The 25,684-nt window shown below is 41.5% G+C and overlaps 1 protein-coding gene across 2 annotated transcripts in view; it reads right to left on the bottom strand.

The window, feature by feature from the left end:
* The window catches only part of DENND5B (DENN domain containing 5B), a 218,973-nt gene extending 199,632 nt beyond the window's left edge, over nucleotides 1-19,341 (bottom strand). For both annotated transcript variants that reach the window (XM_018048342.1, XM_018048343.1), the window contains exon 1: nucleotides 18,862-19,341. In XM_018048342.1, the coding sequence (XP_017903831.1) occupies nucleotides 18,862-18,988 (127 nt within the window). In that variant the 5' untranslated portion in view covers nucleotides 18,989-19,341. The remainder of the gene's footprint in view (nucleotides 1-18,861) is intronic.

Genomic DNA, 25,684 nt, shown 5'->3' with positions numbered 1-25,684 from the left:
GGCAGAGTTCTACACCAGTAACAGAGGGCCTTAATGTTCTAGGTGGGAATGCCTAGAACCCTGTACAAGTACTTACAAACTGGTGAGGGAGTTGTTTGCTGTACAAACTCCAGAGAGTTTATGCAGCATATGGCTCACTGCCTCACAGCTGAAGAATACAGATGCATTCTAAATGCTCTACTAAAGCCTGCCACAAACACTATGCATTTAACTACAAACTGAAGCACTGGGGAGAAAGGTAAATTATTTACTAATTAATGCCCAATGAATTATCCTAACTCAAAAAATACATCTCTCTACTTGTGTCCTGGGCAGTTTCCATATTGTCCTTAATAATAGTTTCACTTTGTTTTGGCTGCACCGCACAGCATGTGGGATCTTAGTTTCCTGACCAAGGATCCAGTCCCCACCCCCTGCAATGAAAGCTCGGAGTCTTAACCACTGGAGCACCTGGGAAGTCCCTATGGTATTTTTATACTTCATGTTTAAAAACAGAGATTTAAATGAACACACATATATTCTTGGCTCCAAGGAAGAAAAGAAAGGAGGGAGGAGGGAGAGAAAAGGAGGAGAAAGAATGCATGAGCTATGTCTATAAACAGTGTAAGTGTGACATAATATAAAGACTGTGGAATTCTGGGTCTGAAGCCCTGAATTCAAGTTCTAGTTCCAATACTTGCGCGCGCGCGCGCGCGCACACACACACACACACACACACACACACACACACACACACACATCCTTTAACAGTTAATCACTACTATTATAATAAGATGTGGAGAATGTGGTTTTGGTCCACCCCAATGTAAAGAAAAATAACATCATACCAGCACCATCACTACCACAAATTCAAAACTAAACTCACCTCCGTCCTCTCAAACTTATTTCCTCCTGTGTTCCTGCTATGAATGACACTCTTATAGCCCTGTTGCCTGGGTGCAAAGTCTAGTCACGTGCATCTCACCTCCCCTTTAACCTTACATACATTAAAGCTCAATTCTTTAAGTGTATATAAGTCAAGTTCAATTCTTCCTATATCTATTCTATTTCCTACATCCATCCTTGCTTCTTTATTCCCATCGCCACTACCCTAATTCAGGCCCTTCCTCTCTAGTTTGTTTTGTAAAACAATCGAATTGGTTCCCCTTTTCTAGTTTCTCCCCAGTTTAATTCTATTCTAACCCCTCATCCAGAGTGATATTCCTAGAACTCAGCCCAGAAGCACGTTCTGCCTTCAAAGTCTAGCATTCAAAGAGGCTGCACTCCAGCAGCCAATCTTCCGCTCTTCCATTGTGAAGAAGTCCTGTACTTTCATCCCAAACTGGTCTCTAAACAGTAAGCTTAACCCCATTTTCCTTGGCCACACTAATGGTTCAAGGATGCCCTCTGGGCAGTGTGACCTAAAGTGGACCAGTCATAGCAAAGACCCAGATTCTTATTTCAGACATGAGTGGGGAATGGAGGAGGAAAAGTTAAATCTCCTCTAGGGAAGACGTAAAGTGCAAATGTAAAGCCATTTTAATACCATGAAGGAAGCCAAACTGAAGAGGAAGTCAACACTGGGGAAAGAAGGGGCATACAGAACTGCAGTGAACTAGGGCAAGCGCTTTGTTTGAACTATACCTGATCACCTCCACCCGAAGAAAACTGCCGTGTGAACCAGCCAAATCCCTTCATTCCTTAGGTCCTCTTTGACCTATAGTCACAAGTATTCTAACTGACAGAAAAAAACTTCTAAAAGCTAGACTCATCTCCATCGCGTGAAATGCTTAAAGGCAGCTAGTCTATATTATCTCTAAGTGTGTAAGGTACATATCCAGTTATAGAAAAAAGAAGTGGGGGCAGAGATCTGGGCATAAATAAACCCTCTCTTCCCCATGGTTTGCCTCTCTACTTTCTTTTGTGAATGTGTTAATATTCTCAGAAAAAATTTTCAAGAATCACTGCTAGACATAGATCTTAGAACAACTAAAATTTACCTAAATTCAGCCCATCCTAAAAAAATTAAAATAACTAAACCAAAACAAAAATGTAAATAATACCTCTCCAGGTAAGAACTAAAGTCCTCTCTCCCTCTCCCCCTCCCGCCCTCCTTATCTGTCTCTCTCTCCCCTGAAAAAAATTTCTTTTGGAGGAAGAGTTTTACCTCATTTACTCATACAATTTTTAGAATGCATAGTCATTACTGACAAAACTCACCTTCATGGCAGGAAACACACAGGTTTAAAGAAAATGAGAGAAGCACATCTGTTCTTGTAAAGTTTTTTTCAGTTAGGATGACAAACATCCCCTCTTTGGTATGTTAAGGTCTCTAGTTGGTTAGTTAAACATATGACTTTAAACATTTGACTAAGTATCTTTTAGGAGGAAAGTAATTAACAGAAAGGATCTAAAAGAACTAACAGCCAAAACACTGCGAGACAATCAAAAGACTGTCCCTGCTCTCCTTATTCTACTACATGAAAAAGGAAACAGCAAGCCCTCTCTGCATCCTCTGCAGCCACTGTCAGCGCTGCTCCTGAAACGTTTACACAGTCTCTACGTGGGAGGCAGGCCAGGAGCTGTGAGGGGCAAGTGTTGGCTCAGCAACCTGAGGGGAGACAAGCAGCTTTTCCACCAGAGGTTTCTTATGCCATCTAAACATATTTCCATTCCGCTGTGTGACTATAAACAAACTGGATTCCCAGTAAGATGGAGATCGAGAGTTTATCTCATTTGTCACCGAGCTGCCTCTTTTGCTTACCAGTTTCTCCTTCCTCTTCCTACTTTGTCACCAATGCTTTTCTCTTTTTCCATAATGAAAACATATATATTAATGTCAAACTCTTAAGATTCAAAGCCACTATTTCTTTTCCTATTTCATTGTAATTACTGACCTTATAGAGGATTTTGGTTTTTAAAAAATTCTGTTGTAAGTACTAAGCATTTAATTTTTATCCTTCAAAGTAAACACCTGAGGTAGACAACTCCACATTGTTTATTCATTCACTCCTTCAACTAACAGTTCACAGAGGTCATCACAACTGTCTTTACTAAATCAATGGCAATGACTTGGACAAAAGAAAATCCTACTGTGTTTCTCAGTTCATTTAACCACAACACCTTAGTAAAACGATCACTGTGGCTTCTACCTAGTGATCCGAAATCAGAACTATTCTTATTTTAAATTCCACCCCTCTGGGATAATAAATGCTTGCTCTCTTTAATACAATCCTCTACCTACTTCAGTTTTTAAATTGAACATACATTATTTTTATAATTTAAAAGCCACATTTTTTTTTTTAAAAGCACTTTTCTCTTTCATTATCTCAAGTCAATTGTTTTGCTTATCCTCACTTCTGGTAGGATATTCAGTAGCAGGAAAGTGCCATGTAAACAAAAATCCAAAAGCTTCATTATTATAAATCTTTCGGACAGCGTGTAAACAGACATTCTTCAGAAAGCCTTACAACAATGTTTGAAACAGAGCAAATGCACAGTTTTCTGGATAATCTTGAAGACAGTATATAAAATAATAATAAAATACACAGACAATTAACAAACCTTTATTTTTGATACTAAATTTACCCTCTTTCCAAAAACAAAAGGAAAACTATCACATTAACTACAAACAAGTAGCAAAACTAAATGAGTTTATCTCTTTTTGTCTGTTCCTGATTTTCTTCCTTCTCTATTTTGGGCATCTGGCAAGGTGTCTAAAAAGTATTTACTGTAAGATAAGCAGGTGAAAAAGCATTGATTCTCTCTGGAAATATTTGATTTGTTGCTCTTGTATAACACTCTCTGAATACAGATTTTTAACTTCTCGTGCCTAAAAAGACAACAACGGAGAGCAAACAGTTGGGTCTCCCTTGGTTCCCTTAAGCTAGAAAACTTGAATTTTAAGTCTCTCCCTAAATACACACTGTTACTTTGTGACACTTTACTCCTAAGGGGGAAAAAAAACCATATTTAGTCATATACATATCCACAAAACTTTAAAGTTCCTATTAGAAAACATGTAATACTTCGGACAGAAAAAAACAAACATTTCAAGGAAAAAATATTTACAAAAGCTCATGCCCACAATTAAATCTGAATGTTCGCCTCAATTCTAAAAACACCTTTTAAGGAAGCTTTAAAGCTTTTATGTTTCTGTATAACGAAACATAAGTCTGGGTGGACTGGTGAAAAGCTCAAAGGCCCATAATCTCATCACAAAGCAGCAGGGTCAAAAGGCAGAGGTCAGCAAACGGGAACAGGGTGCAAAACAGTTCCCACACTTGAGAGGAGCCTACATCTCATTATCCCAGAAGACATTAAAAAACTATTCAGTCACACACACTAAAATAATACAACCATTTCCTGTAAGTCCCAGAGCAAATCTGAATTTTATGAAAGTATTCCTTATTTCTAAGAGCAAGGAATTTAAGAAGTTACTTCTTTCCCCGACATTGAAAAACACACCAATCCCTCACACTCACACACCCACGCTTCAGCTGCCCCTCAAAGACTGACTTTCAGATAAAAGCTGTCACCTGATCTATTCAACAAGGTTGGTTCACAGGGGCACAGAAATAAATACTAAATATGCATACATGTCAACAGACATTTCACAGCAAGGCTTCTACTCCCTAATGGTTCAACAAAATATGTCTACTTCTTGACCTTATGGCCACATTTTTATTTCTGTTACAGGAGATTTCATTCCAGGAAGAGTGAATACGATTCTGTCAGACTTTCAGCAGGTGTGACATTTGTACAGGAGACTCTGTAATGACTTCTCTCACACAATCACTGTGGGGACTCCAGGATCTAGGGCATCTGTCTGGATATCTCTGTACCATTCATCACACTCTAACCACAAAACTGTGTTCCACACAGAAGACAGGGTAACAGTACCAGGTCAGCAAGATCAGGAAAAGAAGATTTTGGAATAATAAGTACGATTTTAACTTTTTGTTTTCCATCACCTTCCACCCTCTATACACACATACTTTACCTCTCTCCCCAGTGGCTCCTTCCACCAGGGACAAGACGGCTTACTAGTGCTTCACAGTAAATGAGGCCTCTCAACCCTTCACTGTGAGGAATATGCAAGATTTCATATTCGAGCCCACACAGCTTTCAGGTATTTATTTAAAATAGAATTACAACAGGGCTGCCAATGGAAAAATAAGCACTGCCAGACAGGAGTGAGAACAACTAAACAAAATAACCAATTTTGGCATAATCAAATCACCTCAGTGGTACCAATGCTTTTGTTTTAATAAACTGTGAAATCACAGTCATTGTTCTAATGAACAATGGCACAAAGCGAACAGTCAAGTACCAAAGCTCACTTCCGTGGAGCTGAGCCAGAATATTTTAAAATCTGGACAAAAGTTTATTTCTTAAGAAAAAGAACATACTTGACATAGATGGGGAAATATTTTTCAACAATTTATTATCTTGTTACCCCAGCCATTTAAATTTCCTTAAAAGTTAGGGTTAAACTTAAAGCGAAGAAAATTAACCAAGAAAGTAAAACAAAACGTGGTGCTAGAAGTGCATCACCCAGAAACTTCAAACGTGTTGTTGTTTTCAGTCACTCAGTCGACACGACTCTTTTGCAACGTCACGGACTATCACCCGCTGCCCTGTCCACGGGGTTTCCCAGGCAAGACTCCTGGAGTGGGTTGCCATTTCCTTCTCCAGGGGATCTTCCCAACCCAGGGATCAAACTCAACTACAGTCCTAAATTCCTACTGCCCAAACTACTCTTATTAAAGTCAATACCTTATTCTCATGGAATTCCAGTTGATATGCTGGTGTTGAGTCTTATGACAGGGAGGACTTCCATGTCTGGGAATTGTATGAGATTACGGGATGATTATGAAACAATCATGTTTCATCTGCCTATAGGGAAACAATCTCTGTTATTTTAGTCCTGGGAGAAAAAATATATAAAATTTTAATATATAGAAAGAATATTGTTGGTCTAGCAGACTGTCCCTGTTTTCCCAAAGGACTATGAGGGAAGAAAAAGGAGGGAAATGGAAAGGATACTAGAAACAGAAAGTATGAAACCTGAATAGCTGTGGGAAATAAGAATTCCTCCTGGGAATTCCCTGGCAGTCCAGTGGTTAGGACCTGGTGCTCTCACTGCTGGGCTGGAGTTCCATCCCTGGTCAGGGAATAAAGATCCCACAAGCCACAAAGTGCAGCCAAAAAGAAAATAATAATAATAAAAACTCCTCCTTGTTCTGCTAAGGGTAAAGGTAACTGGAGGATTCAGTAAGACCTTAGAATTTCTTCACTATGAGATTTTAATGACAATAAAAAATTTTGCCAAAAAAAAAATCTTCTCCCCATTATTACAGAAAAAAGAACCAAAAGAGCAGGTTCATGAGAACTAAAGTGAAAATAAGGGTGATCTCTGAAGAAGGGACTGGGGGAAAAAAATACAAAAACCTAGCCTGTGAGCAAACTTGTGCCATGATGACTATCTGAAACTTAATTTAGACACCAGTTCTACATGATATTTCTTCAAACTATAGAATACTTTCCTATGTTAAATAAATGACAGTAGGAGTATCTTGTACTAGAAAAGAGGGAGACAAAGAGGACAAGAAAACAAGATCTTCATAGCAGAAACCTGGATTCTTTCGGCCAGAGCACCAGAAAATTACGCAAGACAGATGGATTTACATCACAAGGCCTCTGGGATAAAGGAAAAAAAAAAAAAAAAACTTAAAACATCTCTAAACTGGGTTTCATATTTAAAACCTAGAGGTCTACAAGCTGTATCTAAGGGTTCAGCCTACTAGTCCACAGCAGGGTTGAACTTAAAAACTTCTACAACTCTAAAATTATAATTATACCTCATATTTTTATCCTATAGTTTAGAAAGCTCTTTGGCAAAACACTGTCACATTTCATAATTGAGAAAAGTATCAAGAAACAACCTAGATCAGCATGAAGAATTCAAAAACATACTCCCTTAAGTGTCCTTGAACTATGAATAATTAAAAAAAAAAATCTATGGGGAAGGGAAGCAAACAGACTACTTTTGCAACGGTATTCCTAATAGAATAGAAATATGTGGAAACTATTCACAGCTCATGAATAACCAGCCTGGTGGTAGCATTAACAAGATAGATTTCCCATCCTGTGTAGGGCTATTCACAATTGCTGGTATAGTGCATGTAACGCCAACTTTCTCTTCCACCACTTAATAAAAGCACATAGGAATGGAAGTGAGAATGACATCATTAAAGGGCAGATATTGAATTAATTCCACTTATTTAAAAATACCACTTAAAACCTCAGCATTTCACCTACTTTTTATTAATTAATTTTTGGCTACGCTGGGTCTTCATTGCTGTCCGTAGGCTTTCTCTAGTTGCAGCAAGCAGGGGTGACTCTGTTGCGTGTGAGAGCATCTCCCTACAGCGGCTTCTCTTGTTGTGAAGCTCTGGCTCTAGACTACGTGCTCAGTAGTTGGCGGCTCACGGGCTTAGTTGATCCATGGCACATGAAATCTTCCTGGACTAGGGATCGAATCTGTATTCCCTGCATTGGCAGGCAGATTCTTAATCAATGGACCACCAGAAAGTCCTCAACTATTATTAATAATTAATTGTGACCCAATCCACAGCCACTAGGCCTGGAAATATGTCACCACCCAGCAGCTGAGGACAGCTGGTCTGGAGGACTTCAAGGGGCAGCAGGGCACAGCGGAAGAGGGCCACCAGGATGCAACTCCAGCTTTGGCCTTTATTGTCTCTGTGACTCTGGGCAGCAACTCACCAAACCTCAGCCTTCTCGCCTATGAAGTGATGACAGTAATACATTCAAGTTATTGTGGGGATTCAAGATAATATTTATAAATCATCAAAGTTCATGGCCCAATAAACATTAACTATTTTCACAGCTTCATTATATAAAGGGGATTTCCTGGAGATACTTCTGACTTAATACTGCTAGCATGTACCTTTGAAAGTTATTTTAAAAAAGCATTATTTCAAACTTAACTTTCTACACCAGTGATGTATAAAAATTTATGAAAGGAAAATAAAAGGCACTAACTTAAGAAATCCATTAATTAAAATAGTTACAATATTTTATTCAGAATAAAGTTAGTAAAAATCATGGATTCTTGGTGCAGGAATGAAGGGGAAAGCAACTGTTTCATATTTTTCTAGCCTCATGATGTGCTATCTCAGCAGTACATAAAACATTTCCATTTTTATTCCTAGAACTCTCAGTTCTTATCTCCTCACAATAAAACAGCTATTGTTGCATTCTGTTTGAAAAGTAGTGTAGAAAAGTAGCTATTTGAAAACTAGCCTCATACTGAAAATTTCTGGAATCTTTGTCTAAGAGGTTATTAAATCTTAAAAAGTCAAGTCTCAGGCAGAAGAGAACATTATACAAGGTACAATAAAAACAAAATATAAATGGGAGAAAATTACAAAGGATTAAACTTTATAGAAAAAGAGAACTGTCCTGGCTGACCAGGCCCAAAACCGATGTGGATGTCCACAAAGAAGGAAATGGAACGCAATTTCCTGAAGTATCCCTCTAAAGACACAACTGAAGTTATCAGTATCCTTTCATACAGCCACTTTCTGAAATTTCAGGAACACTACTCACCATTTATGTGCTCATTACTTGGCACTAGTTTAGAAATAAATAAGACGTTGTCTGCTTAGAGGAAAAAATCAAAGATTTGTTGGTATCTGCATGCTTGCTTAAAATTGGTGTTTTAAAAAAAGTTTATTAATTTTATTTACCTATCATAGCTTATTTCAAGAGAAAGGAATAGACTAAAAATATTATAAACATAAGAAATTTTAATAGCCTTCCACAAAACTGACATAGACCTTTTAAAAAATTAACCATTCTTCTACTCTCCTGCTTTTTTATCAATTTCAAGTTTCCTATTTAAAAAAAACACAACAACAAAAAACGCTAGTTCACTTTAGAGGTTAAAAAACCCACAAATAAACCAAATATACTAACTTTTATTGTTGGTAACAAAAAGAAAAGTTCTATATTTATCCATCTCAAGTGATTTCATTTATTTATTCAAACAATCTACCCACTGGGTGTAAGTGAAAGCAAAAGTTGCTCAGTCATGTCTGACTCTTTGGGACCCCATGGACTAAACCGTCCAAGGAATTCTCTAGGCCACAACACTGGAGTGGGTAGCCTTTCCCTTCTCCAGGGGATCTTCTCAACCCAGGGACCGAACCCAGGTCTCCTGTATTACAGGTGGATTCTTTACCAGCTGAGCCACAAGGGAAGCCCAAGAACACTGGAGTGGGTAGCCTATCCCTTCTGCAGGGGATCTTCCTGACCCAGGAATCAAACCAGGGTCTCCTGCATTGCAGGTGGATTCATTACCAACTAAGCTATCAGAAAAGCCCATCTCAAGGGATTTCATTCATTTATTGAAACAATCTAGTCACTGGGTATACAAAACTAAACAAGAGAGACATGGTCCTGCCCTCCAGGAACCGACAACTGAATGGGAAATATTGACATGTCAAGTACAATATACCTGGAAATAAATAATGTGGAAATAAAGCAGGGAGACTTCAAGGGTTGGGCAGGGAGAGAGAAGAAGGACACAACTTTATATAGGATGGTCTGGGAAGGCTACTCTGAGAAGGCAACACTTGTGCAAAAATCTGAACAGGAAGAAGCCAATCTTGCAAAGATGCAGGGCTACACTGTGCAAAGGTGGCTACCTGACCCACGTGGTTACTGAACACTTGAAACATGGCTACCAAACACTTGAAATGTGGCTAGTCCAATTGAGATATGCTGTAAGCATAAAATACACACTGGATTTTGAAGATTTTGTAAGAATAAAAGAATGCAAAATATCTCACGAATAATTTTTATGTTGATTATATGTTGAAATAAACTCCTAGATATATAAATAAAATATATTGCTAAAATTAATATCACCTGTTTCTTTTTACTTTTCTAAATGTGGCTTGAGATTTTAAAACTAGAAACATGTCTTACATTATATTAATAATTATAACGGACCATGGTGGTCTAGGGGAAGAGGTTCTAGGGAGAGAACAAAAGATAAACAGGTCATGAGATGAGAAGCTTGCCATGTTTAAGAACCTTTAAGAAAACCAATTCAACAGGGAAGACTGTTCCAATCAGAAAAGGTTGGAAAGACAGGCAGAGAGCAGATTAGGAAGGGCTCTGCCAACCAGGTGAACAGACTGAATATCTGTGTCCCACACAGAAGAACTGTACAAAAGAGATCTTCACGACCCGGATAATCATGATGATGTGATCACTAATCTAGAGCCAGACATCTAGGAATGTGAAGTCAAGTGGGCCTTGGAAAGCATCACTACGAACAAAGCTAGTGGAGGTAATGGAATTCCAGTTGAGCTGTTTCAAATTCTGAAAGATGATGCTCTGAAAGTGCTGCACTCAATATGCCAGCAAATTTGGAAAACTCAGCAGTGGCCATAGGACTGGAAAAGGTCAGTTCTCATTCCAATTCCAAAGAAGGGCAATGCCAAAGAATGCTCAAACTACTGCACAATTGCACTCATCTCACATGCTAGTAAAGTAATGCTCAAAATTCTCCAAGCTAGGCTTCAGCAATACATGAACCATGAACTTCCTGATGTTCAAGCTGGTTTTAGAAAAGGCAGAAGAACCAGAGATCAAATTGCCAACATCCGCTGGATCGTGGAAAAAGCAAGAGAATTCCAGAAAAACATCTATTTCTGCTTTATTGACTATGCCAAAGCCTTTGACTGTGTGGATTACATTAAACTGTGGAAAATCCTGAAAGAGATGGGAATACCAGACCACCTGACCTGCCTCTTGAGAAATCTGTATGCAGGTCAGGAAGCAACAGTTAGAACTGGACATGGAACAACAGACTGGTTCCAGATGGGAAAAGGAGTACGTCAAGGCTGTATATTGTCACCCTGCTTATTTAACTTCTATGCAGAGTACATCATGAGAAACACTGGGCTGGAATTCCAGAAACACAAGCTGGAATCAAGATCGCCAGGAGAAATATCAATAACCCCAGATATGCAGATGACACCACCCTTATGGCAGAAAGTGAAGAGGAACTCAAAAGCCTCTTGATGAAAGTGAAAGTGGAGAGTGAAAAAGTTGGCCTAAAGCTCAACATTCAGAAAACGAAGATCATGGCATCCGGTCCTATCACTTCATGGGAAATAGATAGGGAAACAGTGGAAACAGTGTCAGACTTTATTTTGGGGGGCTCCAAAATCACAGCAGATGGTGATTGCAGCCATGAAATTAAAAGACGCTTACTCCTTGGAAGAAAAGTTATGACCAACCTAGATAGCATATTCAAAAGCAGAGACATTACTTTGCCAACTAAGGTCTGTCTAGTCAAGGCTATGGTTTTTCCAGTGGTCATGTATGGATGTGAGAGTTGGACTGTGAAGAAGGCAGAGCGCTGAAGAATTGATGCTTTTGAGCTGTGGTGTTGGAGAAGACTCTTGAGAGTTCCTTGGAATGCAAGGAGATCCAACCAATCCATTCTGAAGGAGATCAGCCCTGGGATTTCTTTGGAAGGAATGATGCTAAAGCTGAAACTCCAGTACTTTGGCCACCTGCGAAGAGTTGACTCATTGGAAAAGACTCTGATGCTGGGAGGGATTGGGGGCAGGAGGAGAAGAGGACGACAGAGGATGAGATGGTTGGATAGCATCACTGACTTGATGGACGTGAGTCGCAGTGAACTCCGGGAGTTGGTGATGGACAGGGAGGCCTGGTGTGCTGCGATTCATGGGATCGCAAAGAGTCGGACATGACTGAGCGACTGAACTGAACTGAACTGAACCCCGCTAATTCCTATGTCGAAATTTAATCCCTCATGTGATGGTATTTGGAGCTTGGGCCTTTACAAAGACAGTTACTGAAGAATTTTAAAAGGAAAAAATTATTCTAAGATCCCACTGGCTATTTTGTGGAGAACTGGCAGTATCATTCACACTGCTAGAGTACAGACTTCTAGAGATTACTTAACATGGTCATTTCAAACAGAGATCTCTGGATTTCTAAGAGTCCATGCAGATAACAACTGAGTACGCATGAGCTAACATTTCAAAATGCTTACTAAAAAACTGCACAGCACAGACTAACTTATTTTTTTCCATTCCTTGTGGCTGAGATTATAATTACTCAATCCTCATGTGAAATATGGGGTATATTTAGTCTTCATGTTCTATGTCATTTAGGATTACACTTTTAAAAAACTGATACAGTTAGTTTTTCATTCAAAAACAATTTCCAACCCATAAAGAGAGGAGTGGTAAATTCATAAACCAAGTACCTCATTCAACCCTTCAACACATATAAAAACACTTGAGACCCAGAGCTGTCCTAAATAACAGACCCAGGACCGGATTCTGAGCTTCTGACTGTGCATACAGCTTTAACAATTGTACTGACAGCCACACCAGCCAAGGTTTCACAAGCAAGCAACATTCCTTTTAAAAAGTATAAACTTATCTAAGGACAGGTAATTTATGCCAAGAAAAGATAGGTATAAAGCCCAATAAGAAGAACAAAAGGCTTAACATTTTTTGGAAGTAGTGTTTTTATTTGTGCAGTAAATACCTTATACGTCCATTATATCTTATATTCATTAATAAGAACAGGTGTAGTATCAAATATATACTCTTTTTTTATTTTTGTTTTGATAAATGAATAAAAGAATGCATGCAGTGCTGTCTGCAAGGAGACAAGCCAGGTCGGGTCTTTTTTTTTTTTTTTTTCAGGTCGGGTCTTAAAGGTAATACAGACTAGTTTTCTCCCTCTTAACACCTTTTTTCTACAGAGGTGTTAAACAACAATCATACTTGATTATAAGGTTATCCATGTAGGGCACTGGCAGAATTTATAACCTGTGTGATACAGTATGTATTATGAAGGAGGCATTGAATGTAGAGGTTACAAGCATGGATGGATCATGTCAGACTTTTAATTCAGGCTTCTCACTTCTTATATGAACCTAGGCAAAGTACTTAAATTCTCTAGCCTCAGCTTCCTCATCTGTAAAATAGAGAAAATAGTGAAATTTCCTGAGGTTGTTGTCAGGATGAAATGAGGTAATAGTTATGAAGCATTTAGCCAGTGCTTGGCACGCAGAAAGTTATTTTATTATTGCTATTTTATTGTAGATCTTTCAAAAAAAGTATGATCTTTGAAAGTATGATCATACTTTCAAAGTATGATCAAAGTATGATCATACTTTGAAAGTATGATATTTCAAAACATACTCCTCAACCTGGCACACTGTAAGCATTTAACACTGAATAATTAATCCAAAGCCTAATCAAAACTGTTAAGGATTTGGACACACCGCACTTGTTTCCTAAAGTACCTATTTTTTAAAACTGAAGTACAGTTGACTGAAGTACCTTATGTAGGAATTGCCTCTACCCTCTAACAAATTATAGAAGAAAATGTTTTCTTCCATATGGAGTTCAACAAAAATTATGACTAACAATGCATTGTATTCTAGACATTTACTTCTATTACTCCCAGAGTGTCTGTGACCAGAAGTGGAAATGCAAATCAAATAATATACTCAGGAATGTCAGGACAGTCTGTCTCAACTCCTCAGCACTGGATACTATGTACCTGCCCTCCTCCAGCCTCCTTTTTATCTTCTCATCCCCTTTCTTTCCCTTTCTGTTACTATTTCTCCTCCAAAGACACTTACGTTCCTCGCTCCTGCCCTCTTTCCTAACCATCTCATCTTCTCTGCTCTTCTGAGCTCCCTATGCTGGTATGCCCTGCATGAACCAGTGCAGTAGATGTCTGAGCCCTAGGACTTAGTTCCCCTCACTGTTGGGACAATTTCACTACAAAGAATTTTATCCCAAGTGGATTTTTAAAATCAAGTATCACTATACCACAGCAATTAGACCTTCAATCTTCTTTGGCCCCATTCGAACGGAAGTTGATCCTTGTATTATTCCTTCCCCAGCCCCCCAGTTACCAGGGCAGACCTTGCAAACTCCCAAACATAATCAACTGTGGACCAAGGATGTCAGTAAAGTTAACAATTGAGGCACTACCAATTGTGGTCAGATCAGGGAAGCTCCTATCCCATCCATCCCTGTACACCTGGCCATGGTTTTTAAAAGACTTTAGCACAGCCTTGACTATGACATTCAGTCTGGATTGAGAGTAATCCTGAAATGCTTGCAGAATTTACGTTAAGCTCATCTTTTTTTGAGTTTAAATAACTACGCAGCTTTGTGCATTACAACAACCAAACTTGGAATTCCCTGGTTAAGGACTTGCTGCTCTCACTGCTGGAGCCCTGGTTTTAGTTCCTGGTTGAGGAAGTAAGATCCCACAAGCTGAATGGTACGGGTGAAAAAAAAAGAACAGAACCACCAGGCTTTAGTCTGGTGCCTGCTCTGATCAAATGGGATCTCTGAGATCTGAAACTCTTCAGTCTTCGTTTCTCCACTCTAAATGATGTCTACGGTCCCTTCCAGTACTACTGCAGCATGATACTGTCAGTTTTAACAAAATTTTATATCTGAATTCAGAACATGGTCTGCACTGCCTCTAAGCTCTAAACCACAGCCAAGATACCAAGGCTAAAAATAAACAGCTGGAGGCACCAAGGAAGATCTCGAAACAAGGCAAGGATCTCACCCATCAGACTTCCATATCTATCAGCATTCCTGAATCCAAGCTACCATGGAAAAGCTTTAAGAATATTCTGGTCCCACACAATCTGCAGACTCATTTGTAAACTTTATATTCACTTATTAAACACTCTGTACAAGGTACTATGAAAGAGAGCGGCAAAGACGCTTCTTTCCCTCTTGGGGGAAAGAATATTTGGGGCCTTGCATATTTACGTTACTTGAATAAAGGTCTAATTATATCCTTCATTTTTCCACTGCCTAAAAGATCTGTTGCTGTATATCAAGCCACATAAATTCCTACAGCTTGGTCTTAGAGGAAATGAGAGACATAAAGGAAAATTTCAAAATGATACCTACTTCCCTTCACATCAACTAATTCCAGTGACTTCTATTTACACCTTTCTTCTTTATGCAATAGTCAGTCTGAAACATCTTATCTTTAACATTAAAGGAAATTCAAATATTTCTGCTTTAACATTTTAGGGACATTTTTGTTTACGGATCAAATAGATCTTGAAAATACACCGTGAGTAGGAGAAAAACAATAGCTAAGACATGGCAGAGAAGAACAACAGGCAATACTGCTGTGCGTGCATGCATGCTAAGTCACTTAGTTGTGTCCGATTTTTTGCGACCCTATGAACTGTAGCCCGCCAGGGTCCTCTGTCCATGGGATTCTCCGGGAAAGGATACTAGAGTCTGTTGCCATGCCCTCCTCCAGAGGATCTTCCTGACCCAGGGATTGAACCCACATCTCTTATGTCTCCTCAATTGGCATGTGGGTTCCTTACCACTAGCAACACCTGGGAAGCCCAACACTGCTGTATCAGTATACATATAGAGAGAGACACTTCCATAAAATCTCTAGGACTTCCATATTTTAAATTTATATATATTTAAATTACTTTCAGTTGTTAAAAGACCTATATGAGATGAAAGAAGTCTTTTCCATTGTTGGTAAAGCAAAGCTTTACTGGAGGAGTGTCTAAAAAGCAAGGTAAAGCCCAGATCACTTTATTACAAGATCTCATTTCTCATTAGATCTCAGTCTATGTAACTGTTACTTCATCATATGGTTCGTGTCCTTCATTTGATAATAATGACCCACCACCTGCAAAGTATAAGTTTTAGGAATATGTATATGTTAAGAAAAAGTCTATAAAGCAACTGGTTTATGTTTAATAGAAGTCAATTAAGATCTTCTACAGGTGGGGTGACAACTTGCTATGAAACAGTAGGATAAAAATAGATTAGTTCCAGAAAAGTAAAAGAGAAACCTAACTATCATTAACTCTGAAATTAATGCAGCAAAACAGAAACAACCTTGTGACTAATTTGCTTAACTCACCAGCCTTGTTTCCTGATCCCTAAATGTAGCTCTGTGGAAAAAGTTAAGAAGTTGGTAGTTGGGTTCATGATACTACATTCTCTTGTTTTCCTCTTGTCACACAAGCCGCATTTCTTTAACTCCTTGGTCGTTTCCACCTCATCTTTCTTCCCTCAGAATGTTGCAATGTCCCCAGGACTCAATCCTCAAGCCTCTTCTCTTTTCTATCTACATCCACTCCCTGGGTGACAACACTCAACTTCAAGGCTTTCAACTTACACCTAAAAATAAAGTTAGGGGCCCTGACAGACGTCTTGCCTACTTGGTATTTCTACCTGAATATCTAATATGAACCTCAAACTTAGTATGCCCAAAGCTAAACTAACCTTCTCCAGCCAGCTTCTCCATCAGACTTCCAATTTCAGTAAACAGGTGCTTGTAATTGTTTAGAGAGAAAATCTTGGAGTCTTTTTTTTTTTATCATTTTCTTTTATTATGAATACCATACTCAATTCATCACCAAGTCCTGCTGGCTCTACCTTAAAAATATACTCAGCTTCTAACCACATAACTTGATTCAACCCCCAACAACTTTTGCCTCAAAGAGTGAAAAAGAGCCTCCTAACTGGTCTGCCTCTATCTTGCCCTTGATATAGTCCAGTCAACATGGCAGCCATAGCCATCTTTTTAGAAAGTAGATCATATCTCATTACACTGCTCAAAGCCTAGTGATATGGTTTCCCATCTATAAGTCTAACAGTCTATGAAGCCCTAACTTCTTCTCAGTGATGACAGCTACTACTCTCCTTCTTACTCAGTATTGGCCTCCTTGCTGTTACCACAAAACTAGTAAGTCTTCCACCTCAGGTCTTTGCACATGCTGTTTCCTCTGCCTACAATGCTGTTCCCTGAGACAATCCCCATGGCCAGCTTCTTCACCTCCTTTAGGGTTCTTTTCAAACATTATCTTATCAGCGAGGCCTTCCCTTACCATCTTATTTAAAATCATTACAACCCTACAAATTCCATCATTCTGTTGGCACTGCTCTACTCTCATCTCCCAGATGTATTTTTCCTCACAGCACTTAATAACCTCTGACAAAACTACATATGTTTATTATTTCTTTACACTACAATGTAAACTCTATGATGGCAGTGATTTTTTTGACTGCTTTGATTACAGCTGAGCCCAGTGCCTAGAACACAATCTACACCTAAAGGCTTTCAAAACTACTTACTGAATGAATGCATTAAAATTTTTTTTTACTGTTTTGTTAAAGCCATCTGCACTATGCCCAAAGAGACTCAGGTCACACTTACAGGTGCTGTTTTAGCTTTGCTAGGCATACAGACTTGATGAAGAAAAAAATACAGGCTTTTTCCAGTCATCAGTAACCACTGACAGAAGGTCTCCAAGTGACTCAGTGTCATAAATGTTTAGGGAAATGTTTAGGGGGAAAGGGATTCTAGAAATCTAAAATAACCCCTTCACCAATCCTGAAAGAGGAATCTCTCCAAACATTTCTTTTTTCTAACTCCGTAACCCTTAACAAAGTCATTCTTAATACCTACATGAAGAAACGACAGGAATATATAATTTTACATAGCCTGGTACTCATCTCTCTTTTCAAATAAAATTTTTAAGTAAAATTAGACATAGCTTTTGTTGAAAATGTTTTGCTGTGAAACTGACTTAAGATATTCATTTAGCCAAGAGGTGAGCTGGTGGGTATTGTTCTAAAGGCTGAATAGTTCTGTTTACTACTGTTTATTATTTAATACATTCTTCACAGTCACCCCCCTCCCCGCCAAAAAAGGAAAAGAAACACACACACACACACACACACACACTGGTGCAATCAAGAATGCTATGTCCAAAAAAGCTGTTCTGAAAGGCTATGACCTAAGTGTTTAACACTGACAGATAAAGTTCAAGCGGTAGATGTCACTTGTCTCACACGTTAAAAAAAAAAAAAAAAATCGAGATTCAGAACCCAAGAAGGCAAGCAGAAAGAAACAGGCGTGAAAAATGAAATCAGTCGTTTCTCCCCAGGCTCCTCCTGACACTGCGCACACACCCCTGCCCCCTCCACCACCAGCCTTTAACAGCCCCCTTTCCAGCGGCTGCTCCCCAGCTCAGCCCCGCACTGCGCCATCAAATAATGAGTCAAGAGGACGCACGATGCCCCTCCGGGAAAACCCAGGCAACAACACTCGGTGCACCCAACTGAGCGGAAATGTCTAACTCCTTAAACTCGGAACCCTATAGGCGGTATCAACAAAGCATCGTCCTAAGTCCCGAGGTTCAAAGATCTTCGCCACCCCCCGCGATACTGCCAAATCGACAGGATTCCAAAAGGTGACTCCACCGTCAGCGCAGAACCCGAGGCCGGAGGCGGCGCAGACCGCGAACACTCAAGGATGAAGTCCAATCAGCCTCCCGCCCCGCGCCCGCCCCGCGGGCCGCCGCCGCCTGGGTGGACTCCCGCCCCGCGGCCCCCGACGCCCCCTCCCCGAAGGGTCGGGGCGCCGCGTCACGTGCAGAGGCTGAAACTTCGAGGTCCGGGCTGAGGGTGGGGGGCGGGAGCACAACGAGGCCGGGAGTTAACGCGCCCGGTGACTCACCGGCCGCCTCCGCCGGCAGCTGCGGGCGAGGGGGCCGGCTTGCGGGCGCCCGCGGGCTCAGCAGAGCACCCTGCACGCGGAATAAATAACAATGTCATTAAACCGCTGCCCGAGAGCCTGGCCGGCCAGCGAGCGAGCGCCGCCGGGAGCTGACTTTGTCTGGAGCCGGCACCCCGCCTCCCGCGCGTCCCCGCAGCGTCCCCCGCGTCCCTGAGGGGACCCCGCGCTGCCGCAGCCCGGCCTTACCCGCCAGCTCGTCCGGCTCCAGCCCGCTGTCCGCGTCGATCCCGCACAGCACGAAGTAGTGCGCGAAGCGGCAGGCGGCCGGGGAGGAACCCGAGGCCGGGCCGGGCGCCGCGCCGCTCCCGCTCATCCCGGCCGCGCCGCTCCTGTCGCCGCCGTCGCCTGAGAGGACTCGCTGCTGAGGCTGCCGCTCGGGCTTCGGTCTCCGCGCGCCCGCCCTAGGGCGATCCGGGCGAGCCCATGGCCGCACAGCCGCCGCTCGTTAGCGCAGCCTCGCTCCTCGCTCGGCGCCGGGGAAGCGGCCTCGAGCTCGTGCCCGGTCGGTCCCGCTCCCGGTGCCCGGCGGGGGAGGGGCGAGCGGGGGGAGTGTCGCCGTGAGAGGCCCGCGTCGCCGCAGCTGCGCTCGCGAGCTGGGAGCCTCGCCGTCTGGCGCCCGCCGGTCAGCTGAGCGGCGCTCTGGCGGTGGGAGCGCGGGGAGGGCGGGGGCGCGGAGGGGAGGGCGCGCTCGCGAGGGGCGGGAGCGCGCGTTTCGGCGGTACGTGCGCGCGCGTCCAGCGGGCTCGGAAGGGAGCACCGGATGCTGGCGGGATTCGTGCCAGCCCGGCGGCCGGGGCTGCGGCACAAGGGCGACCCCACACACGCGCCTCCGGCTGCCAACAAGAGGCAAAGCCGCAGAGGAAATGCTTCCTATCCTGAATTTTTAAAAAAGACATGCAGCTTGGGGAAAGGTTAACGGCTGCTCCGAAATCATTTCCCACAACGATCTGGACCGTCAACATATTTTAAACTGACAAGTGCGGATGTCCATCTTAAGATCGTAGTCCTTGAATTCTTCCACCAGCGCCCAACCCTGCTCACAAGCCATCCTTCCTCACCGAACTGGTGCCTACTCAATGGCACAAAGAAAACAAAAAACCCACTCAATATCCACAAAGCTTTAAGACTTCTACTGCTACTGCTAAGTCACTTCAGTCGTGTCCGACTCTGTGCGACCCCATAGACGGCAGCCCACCAAGAACACTGGAGTGGGTTGCCATTTCCTTTTCCAAGACTTCTAAAATGACCACAATTACCAACTTCCCCTAGCCGACCCATTCCGTAATTTATCCTGACATTTTCCAGGTCAGTGTAATGACGCTTCCAGTGTCAAGGCGCTGCAGTTCCCCAGCTCTGTAACTCATTTGAACATATCTGCTCTTCCAGCAGGTACAATCGGCGGCTGATAAGGCAAAAGAAATTAAACCTTGAACTCTTCTCTTCACAAGGCTAAGGCTTTCTTACCCTGCTCTTTCCTCTGACTCTCCACTCTTCACAACGACATCACAGATCTACTCTTACTCCCTTGAAAAGTGAAAAACTAAATCCATACTATCTCCACATGGTCATTCCTTCCATACCACTTCGGTACTCTTTTTTAGGGATTTGGGTATAAGGTACGGGGTGGGGTGGGGGGAGCGTGTGGGTATGCATCGTGACATTTCCGGTAGACATTCTAGCAAATATTCCAGGGAGATGGACTGAGAGACCAAACCTCAATTATTTGACTGGAAAATGTCCTCCCTGGAAGATATGTATGGAACTTCAGTGGGCTTCCCAGGTGCCGCTAGGGGTAAAGAGCCCACCAGCCAGTGTAGGAGACTAAAGGACAGGGGTTTGATCCTTGAGTCTGGAAGATCCCTTGGGGAGGGGCACAGCAACCCACTCTGTAGTCTTGCCTGGAGAATCCCATGAACAGAGGAGCCTGGCGGGCTACAGTTCATCAGGTTGCAAAGAGTTGGAGTCGACTGAGCGACTGAACACTCACTCACTCAGGTGGCTCAGTGGTAGAGAACCTGCCTGCCAGTGCAGGAGACCCCAGAGACAAAAGCTCCATCCCTGGGGTGGGAAGATCCCTTAGAGAAGGAAATAGCAACCCACTCCAGTATTCTTGCCTGGAAAATCTCATTGGAAGAGCCTGATGTGCTGCAGTCCATGGAGCACATACGCGCATACCATCAGGTACTGTAGCTTGTACCCTCACTTTCTCCTCAGGTTTGAAGTGTAAGAAGAATAAAAAAATCAGAATGAGCCACAGCCTGGGTAATGCACCTTTAGCTCCTACTGCACCCTGTACTTTTCCTTCAAAACACTTACAATGACCTTTCCTATGTCTGTCTGCTCAACTGGATTGTAAGCTCCACAGAGCAGGAGTCAGGATCCTGCTAGGTTCAGCCTGTTTCTATTTTAGTGTCTAGCAGAACCCTGGTCCACCTAGCCCCTCAATTCATGTTTATTAAATGAATGAAAGAAGGGTGGTTATATCGGTAGTAACAAGTTGTTGATGCTACTAGGAAAATACAGAAATTCTATCTGTGACTTATTTATGAACATATGCTAATTTGCTATTATGAAATGATTGCTTTTTCTCATATAGACAGAACTGAAATATGTAAAACAATTTCACTAATGAGGGGAGAGAATGACAGGATGTGCATGTGTTTCTCCTATCTTTGCTGGTAGATCCTTACAGAATGTTTGTTTGATTCTAGATTAACAAAGGACAATAGAAAACTAATTCACTGTTTGAACTAGCCAAGGAATATGGTACTTTTGTTGATTTGAAAAGTAACTGACTTAAAAAAATGTTTTATTTGGCTGTGCTGGATCTTAGCTGTGTTATGTGGGATCTTTTAGTTGTGGCTAAAATCTTGCCTAAAGCTTTCAATAGAATTATCACACGTTACAAGGTTAAAACTCTAATTTGAAAATACCTGGGTATGTTCCTAATTATCACTTCAGAACAACACTGTGGTATATTCTGCATTAAGCTGCAATAAAACAAAGCTGAAAGAATAACCAAGAGAGACTTCCCTAGTGGTACAGTATTTAAGAGTTCGCTGTGCAATGCGGAGGAAGCGGGTTCAAGTCCTGGTCAGGGAAGTAAGATCCCGCATGCCTTGGAGCACCTAAGCCTGTGTGCCACAGCTAGAGAGTCTAAGACAACAGAAGATCCTGCATGATGAAGATCTCAGCAAAAAAAAGAAAAAGAATTAACTATACATCAATGCACATATGTTTTCCTCTAAAATGATGACACAGAAATAAATTAGCTAAGTGAATAAAATGACTTAAATCTTTTTTTAAAGGACATATTTATTTATTTATTTAAATTTATTATTATTATTTTTTTACTTTACAATATGGTATTGGTTTTGCCATACATTGACATGAATCCTCCATGAGGGTACATGTGTTCCCCATCCTGAACCCCGCTCCCTCTTCCCTCCCCATCGCATCCCTCTGGGTCATCCCAGTACACCAGCCCCGAGCACCCTGTATCATGCATCAAACCTGGACTGGCGATTCATTTCACATGTGATAATATACATGTTTCAATGCCATTCTCCCATATCATCCTGCCCTCGCCCTCTCCCACAGAGTCCAAAAGACTGTTCTATACATCTGTGTCTCTTTTGCTGTCTCGCATACAGGGTTATCATTACCATCTTTCTAAATTCCATATATATGCGTTAGTATACATTAGTATACTAGCGTTAGTATTAGTGTTTTTCTTTCTGGCTTACTTCTCTCTGTATAATAGGCTCCAGTTTCATCCACCTCATTAGAACTGATTCAAATGTATTCTTTTTAATGGCTGAGTAATACTCCATTGTGTATATGTATCACAGCTTTCTTATCCATTCATCTGCTGATGGACATCTAGGTTGCTTCCGTGTCCTGGCTATTATAAACAGTGCTGCGATGAACATTGGAGTACACGTGTCTCTTTCAATTCTGGTTTCCTCAGTGTGTATGCCCAGCAGTGGGATTGCTGGGTTGTACGGCAGTTCTATCTTCAGTTTTTAAAGGAATCTCCACACTGTTCTCCATAGTGGCTGTACTACTTTGCCTTCCCACCAACAGTGTAAAAGCGTTCCGTTTTTTCCACACCCTCGCCAGCATTTATTGCTTGTAGACTTTGGATCACAGCCATTCTGACTGGCATGAAATGATACCTCATTGTGGTTTTGATTTGCATTTCTCTGATAATGAGTGATGTTGAGCATCTTTTCATGTGTTTGTTAGCCATCTGTATGTCTTCTTTGGAGAAATGTCTGTTTAGTTCATTGGCCCATTTTTTGATTGGGTCATTTATTTTTCTGGAATTGAGCTGCAGAAGTTGCTTGTAAAATGACTTAAATCTTACAAGGTATTTAAACTGTGTTGAGAAGGGGAGAGATCATATCTCTATTCCCATGCTAAGATAACTGTTGTTGGTACCATTCTTCCTTTCCACCATGTCATCTACACATATTCATAACCAAGAGAGACAGGATTGGTAAAGAAACTACTCAGAGCCCTACACATTCCTTAGACCACGTTTTACTAGTAGTCAGAGTCACCATATGTTATGCCAAGTTAGCAGTAATCAGTTAATTCCTCATTCCTGTGCCTCCTGCAGGCAGCAAACCCTGGCATGGCTGAACCTCTCCACACATAAGTCATCCCCTCCATTAAAGGTTTTACCAGGGAGTCCTTTAGAGATCATTGCTCAAATACTTAACAGCATTGCCTTCCATTCTGCTGCTGTTCCTGGTACATATCCTGCCCACCTGGAAACCTACAGTGGAGGCAACAATCCCATAGCACAAAACATGCCAAATAATCACAATTCCAACAAAAGATTCTCTTTTGTGGCAGAATTTTTTTGAGCAATGTTTTCTTCTGCTAATTAAAAAGGTTTCTGGGAAAATCTTACCACTATTAAAAATTATTTGGAAAATCAATAATCATATTCCCTCATCATTAGTTTCAGAAAAAGCATTAGTTTATGCCAATAAGAGTTTGGTGGTAGAACTTCCCTGGTGATCCAAAGGTTGAGAATCCACATTCCAATGAAGGGACACGGGTTTGATCCCTGGTTGGGAACTAAGATACCCCATGCCTCAGGGTAAGTTAGCCTGTATTCTGCAATTATTGAGCCCATGCAAGCTGGAGCCTGTGTTCCACAACACAAGAAGCCCAACCACTGTAACCAGAAGTCCCAAGCAAGGTACAACTAGAGAATGCCCTCATACTGCAACGAAGATCCAATGCAACCAAAGAAAAAAAAAAGAGTTTGGAAGCTAAACAGCCAACTCACAGTTTTACATAAATCTGTTTCCACCTTAAACGATGGGTCTAAGATTATAAAAAAATCTTTTGTCTAAGTCATTATGCTAATGATCTGAGAATATGAAACTAAATAAGACACAGTCCCTTTTCCTCATGAGTTTATAGTCTAGCAGGAAAGAAAATAGATGGGTAAACTTCATGGCAAATAGACAGGGAAACAATGGAAACAGTGACAGACTTTATTTTCTTGGGCTCCAAAATCACTGCAGATGGTGACTGCAGCCATGAAATTAAAAGATGCTTGCTCCTTGGAAGAAAAGCTATGACCAACCTAGACAGCATATTGAAAAGCAGAGACATTACTTTGCTGCCAAAGGTCCGTCTAGTCAAAGCTATGGTTTTTCCAGTAGTCATGTATGCATCTGAGAGTTGGACCATAAAGAGGGCTGAGTGCTGAAGAATTGATGCTTTTGAACGTGGTGTTGGAGAAGATTCTTGAGAGTCCCTTGGACTGCAAGGAGATCAAACCAGTCAATCCTAAAGGAAATCAATCCTGGATATTCATTGGAAGGACTGATGCTAAAGTTGAAACTCCAATATTTGGCCACCTGATGCGAAGAGCTGACTCATTAGAAAAGACCTTGATGCTAAGAGAGGTTGAAGGCAGGAGGAGAAGGGAATGACAGAGGATGAGATGGTTGGATGGCATCACGGACTCGAGGGACATAAGTTTTGAGCAAGCTCCAGGAGATGTTGCAGGACAGAGAAGCCTGGCATGCTGCAGTCCATGGGGTTGCAAAGAGACACAACTGAGCAATGGAACAACAACAAGGAGGAAAATATTTTTCAAAACTAATTAAAATACCATTAGAAATAGTAAAATGTAAAATATTGTGTATTCCACATTAAACGTTCTATAAATATGTGTGATATAGTGAACAGAAGTCAGATCTTATTAAGGAATCCAATATGACACCACAAACGTGGTCATATATGAGATGATCTCATAAAAGAAATAGGAGGTAGAACTGGGAGGGAACATCCAGGCACAGAAGAAATGACTGGGGTATAAAAGTGTATAGAGGACAGAAATTCAGTTGGAGCCAGAGCATGAAGAGCCTTGAATGCCAGGCAGTAAGGGTGACTCACTTTCTTGGTTTTGCTGATACCTGAGAGCTCGGCTTAGCTAGCTTTGAATGAGTTTAACACAGAATATTTGAAATCAGCAAAGCTAGCTCCCTCATTTTACAAATAGAAATGTCTTAAGTTCCACTGGATTTTTGTGACTTACCCAAACACACACTGTCAGTGGTGGAACTGGGAACAAAACCAAAGACTGGATTGTAGACTATCTAAGGCCTTCCCAGCTCTGATGTCTGTGTGTATGTGTGCACACACACTCAGTCATGTCTGACTCTTTGCAACCCCATGGACTGTAGTCCCCCAGGCTCCTCTGTCCATGGAACTGTCCAAGCAAGAAAACTGGAATGGGTTGCCATTCCCTTCTCCAGGGGATCTTCCAGACCCAGGGGTTGAACCTGTGTCTCCTGAGTCTCTTGCATTGGCAGGCCAATTCTTTACCACTGAGCCACCTGGAAAGCCCTCTGATGTCTGTAAGTCTATGAAATCTCTCTACCTGAGTTGACTAATCTTTCCCCTCTGTGCTGCTTATGACTTCTCATCTTAGGTTCACTTCAGAAGTTGATTATTTTTTCTTTTGTGATGAACATTT

This window comes from Capra hircus, chromosome 5 (genome assembly GCF_001704415.2).
Source record: "Capra hircus breed San Clemente chromosome 5, ASM170441v1, whole genome shotgun sequence".
In the NCBI taxonomy this organism is placed as follows: domain Eukaryota; kingdom Metazoa; phylum Chordata; class Mammalia; order Artiodactyla; family Bovidae; genus Capra; species Capra hircus.
The sequence above is the reverse complement of the archived record's forward strand: the minus strand, read 5'-3'. Positions and strand labels throughout refer to the sequence as shown.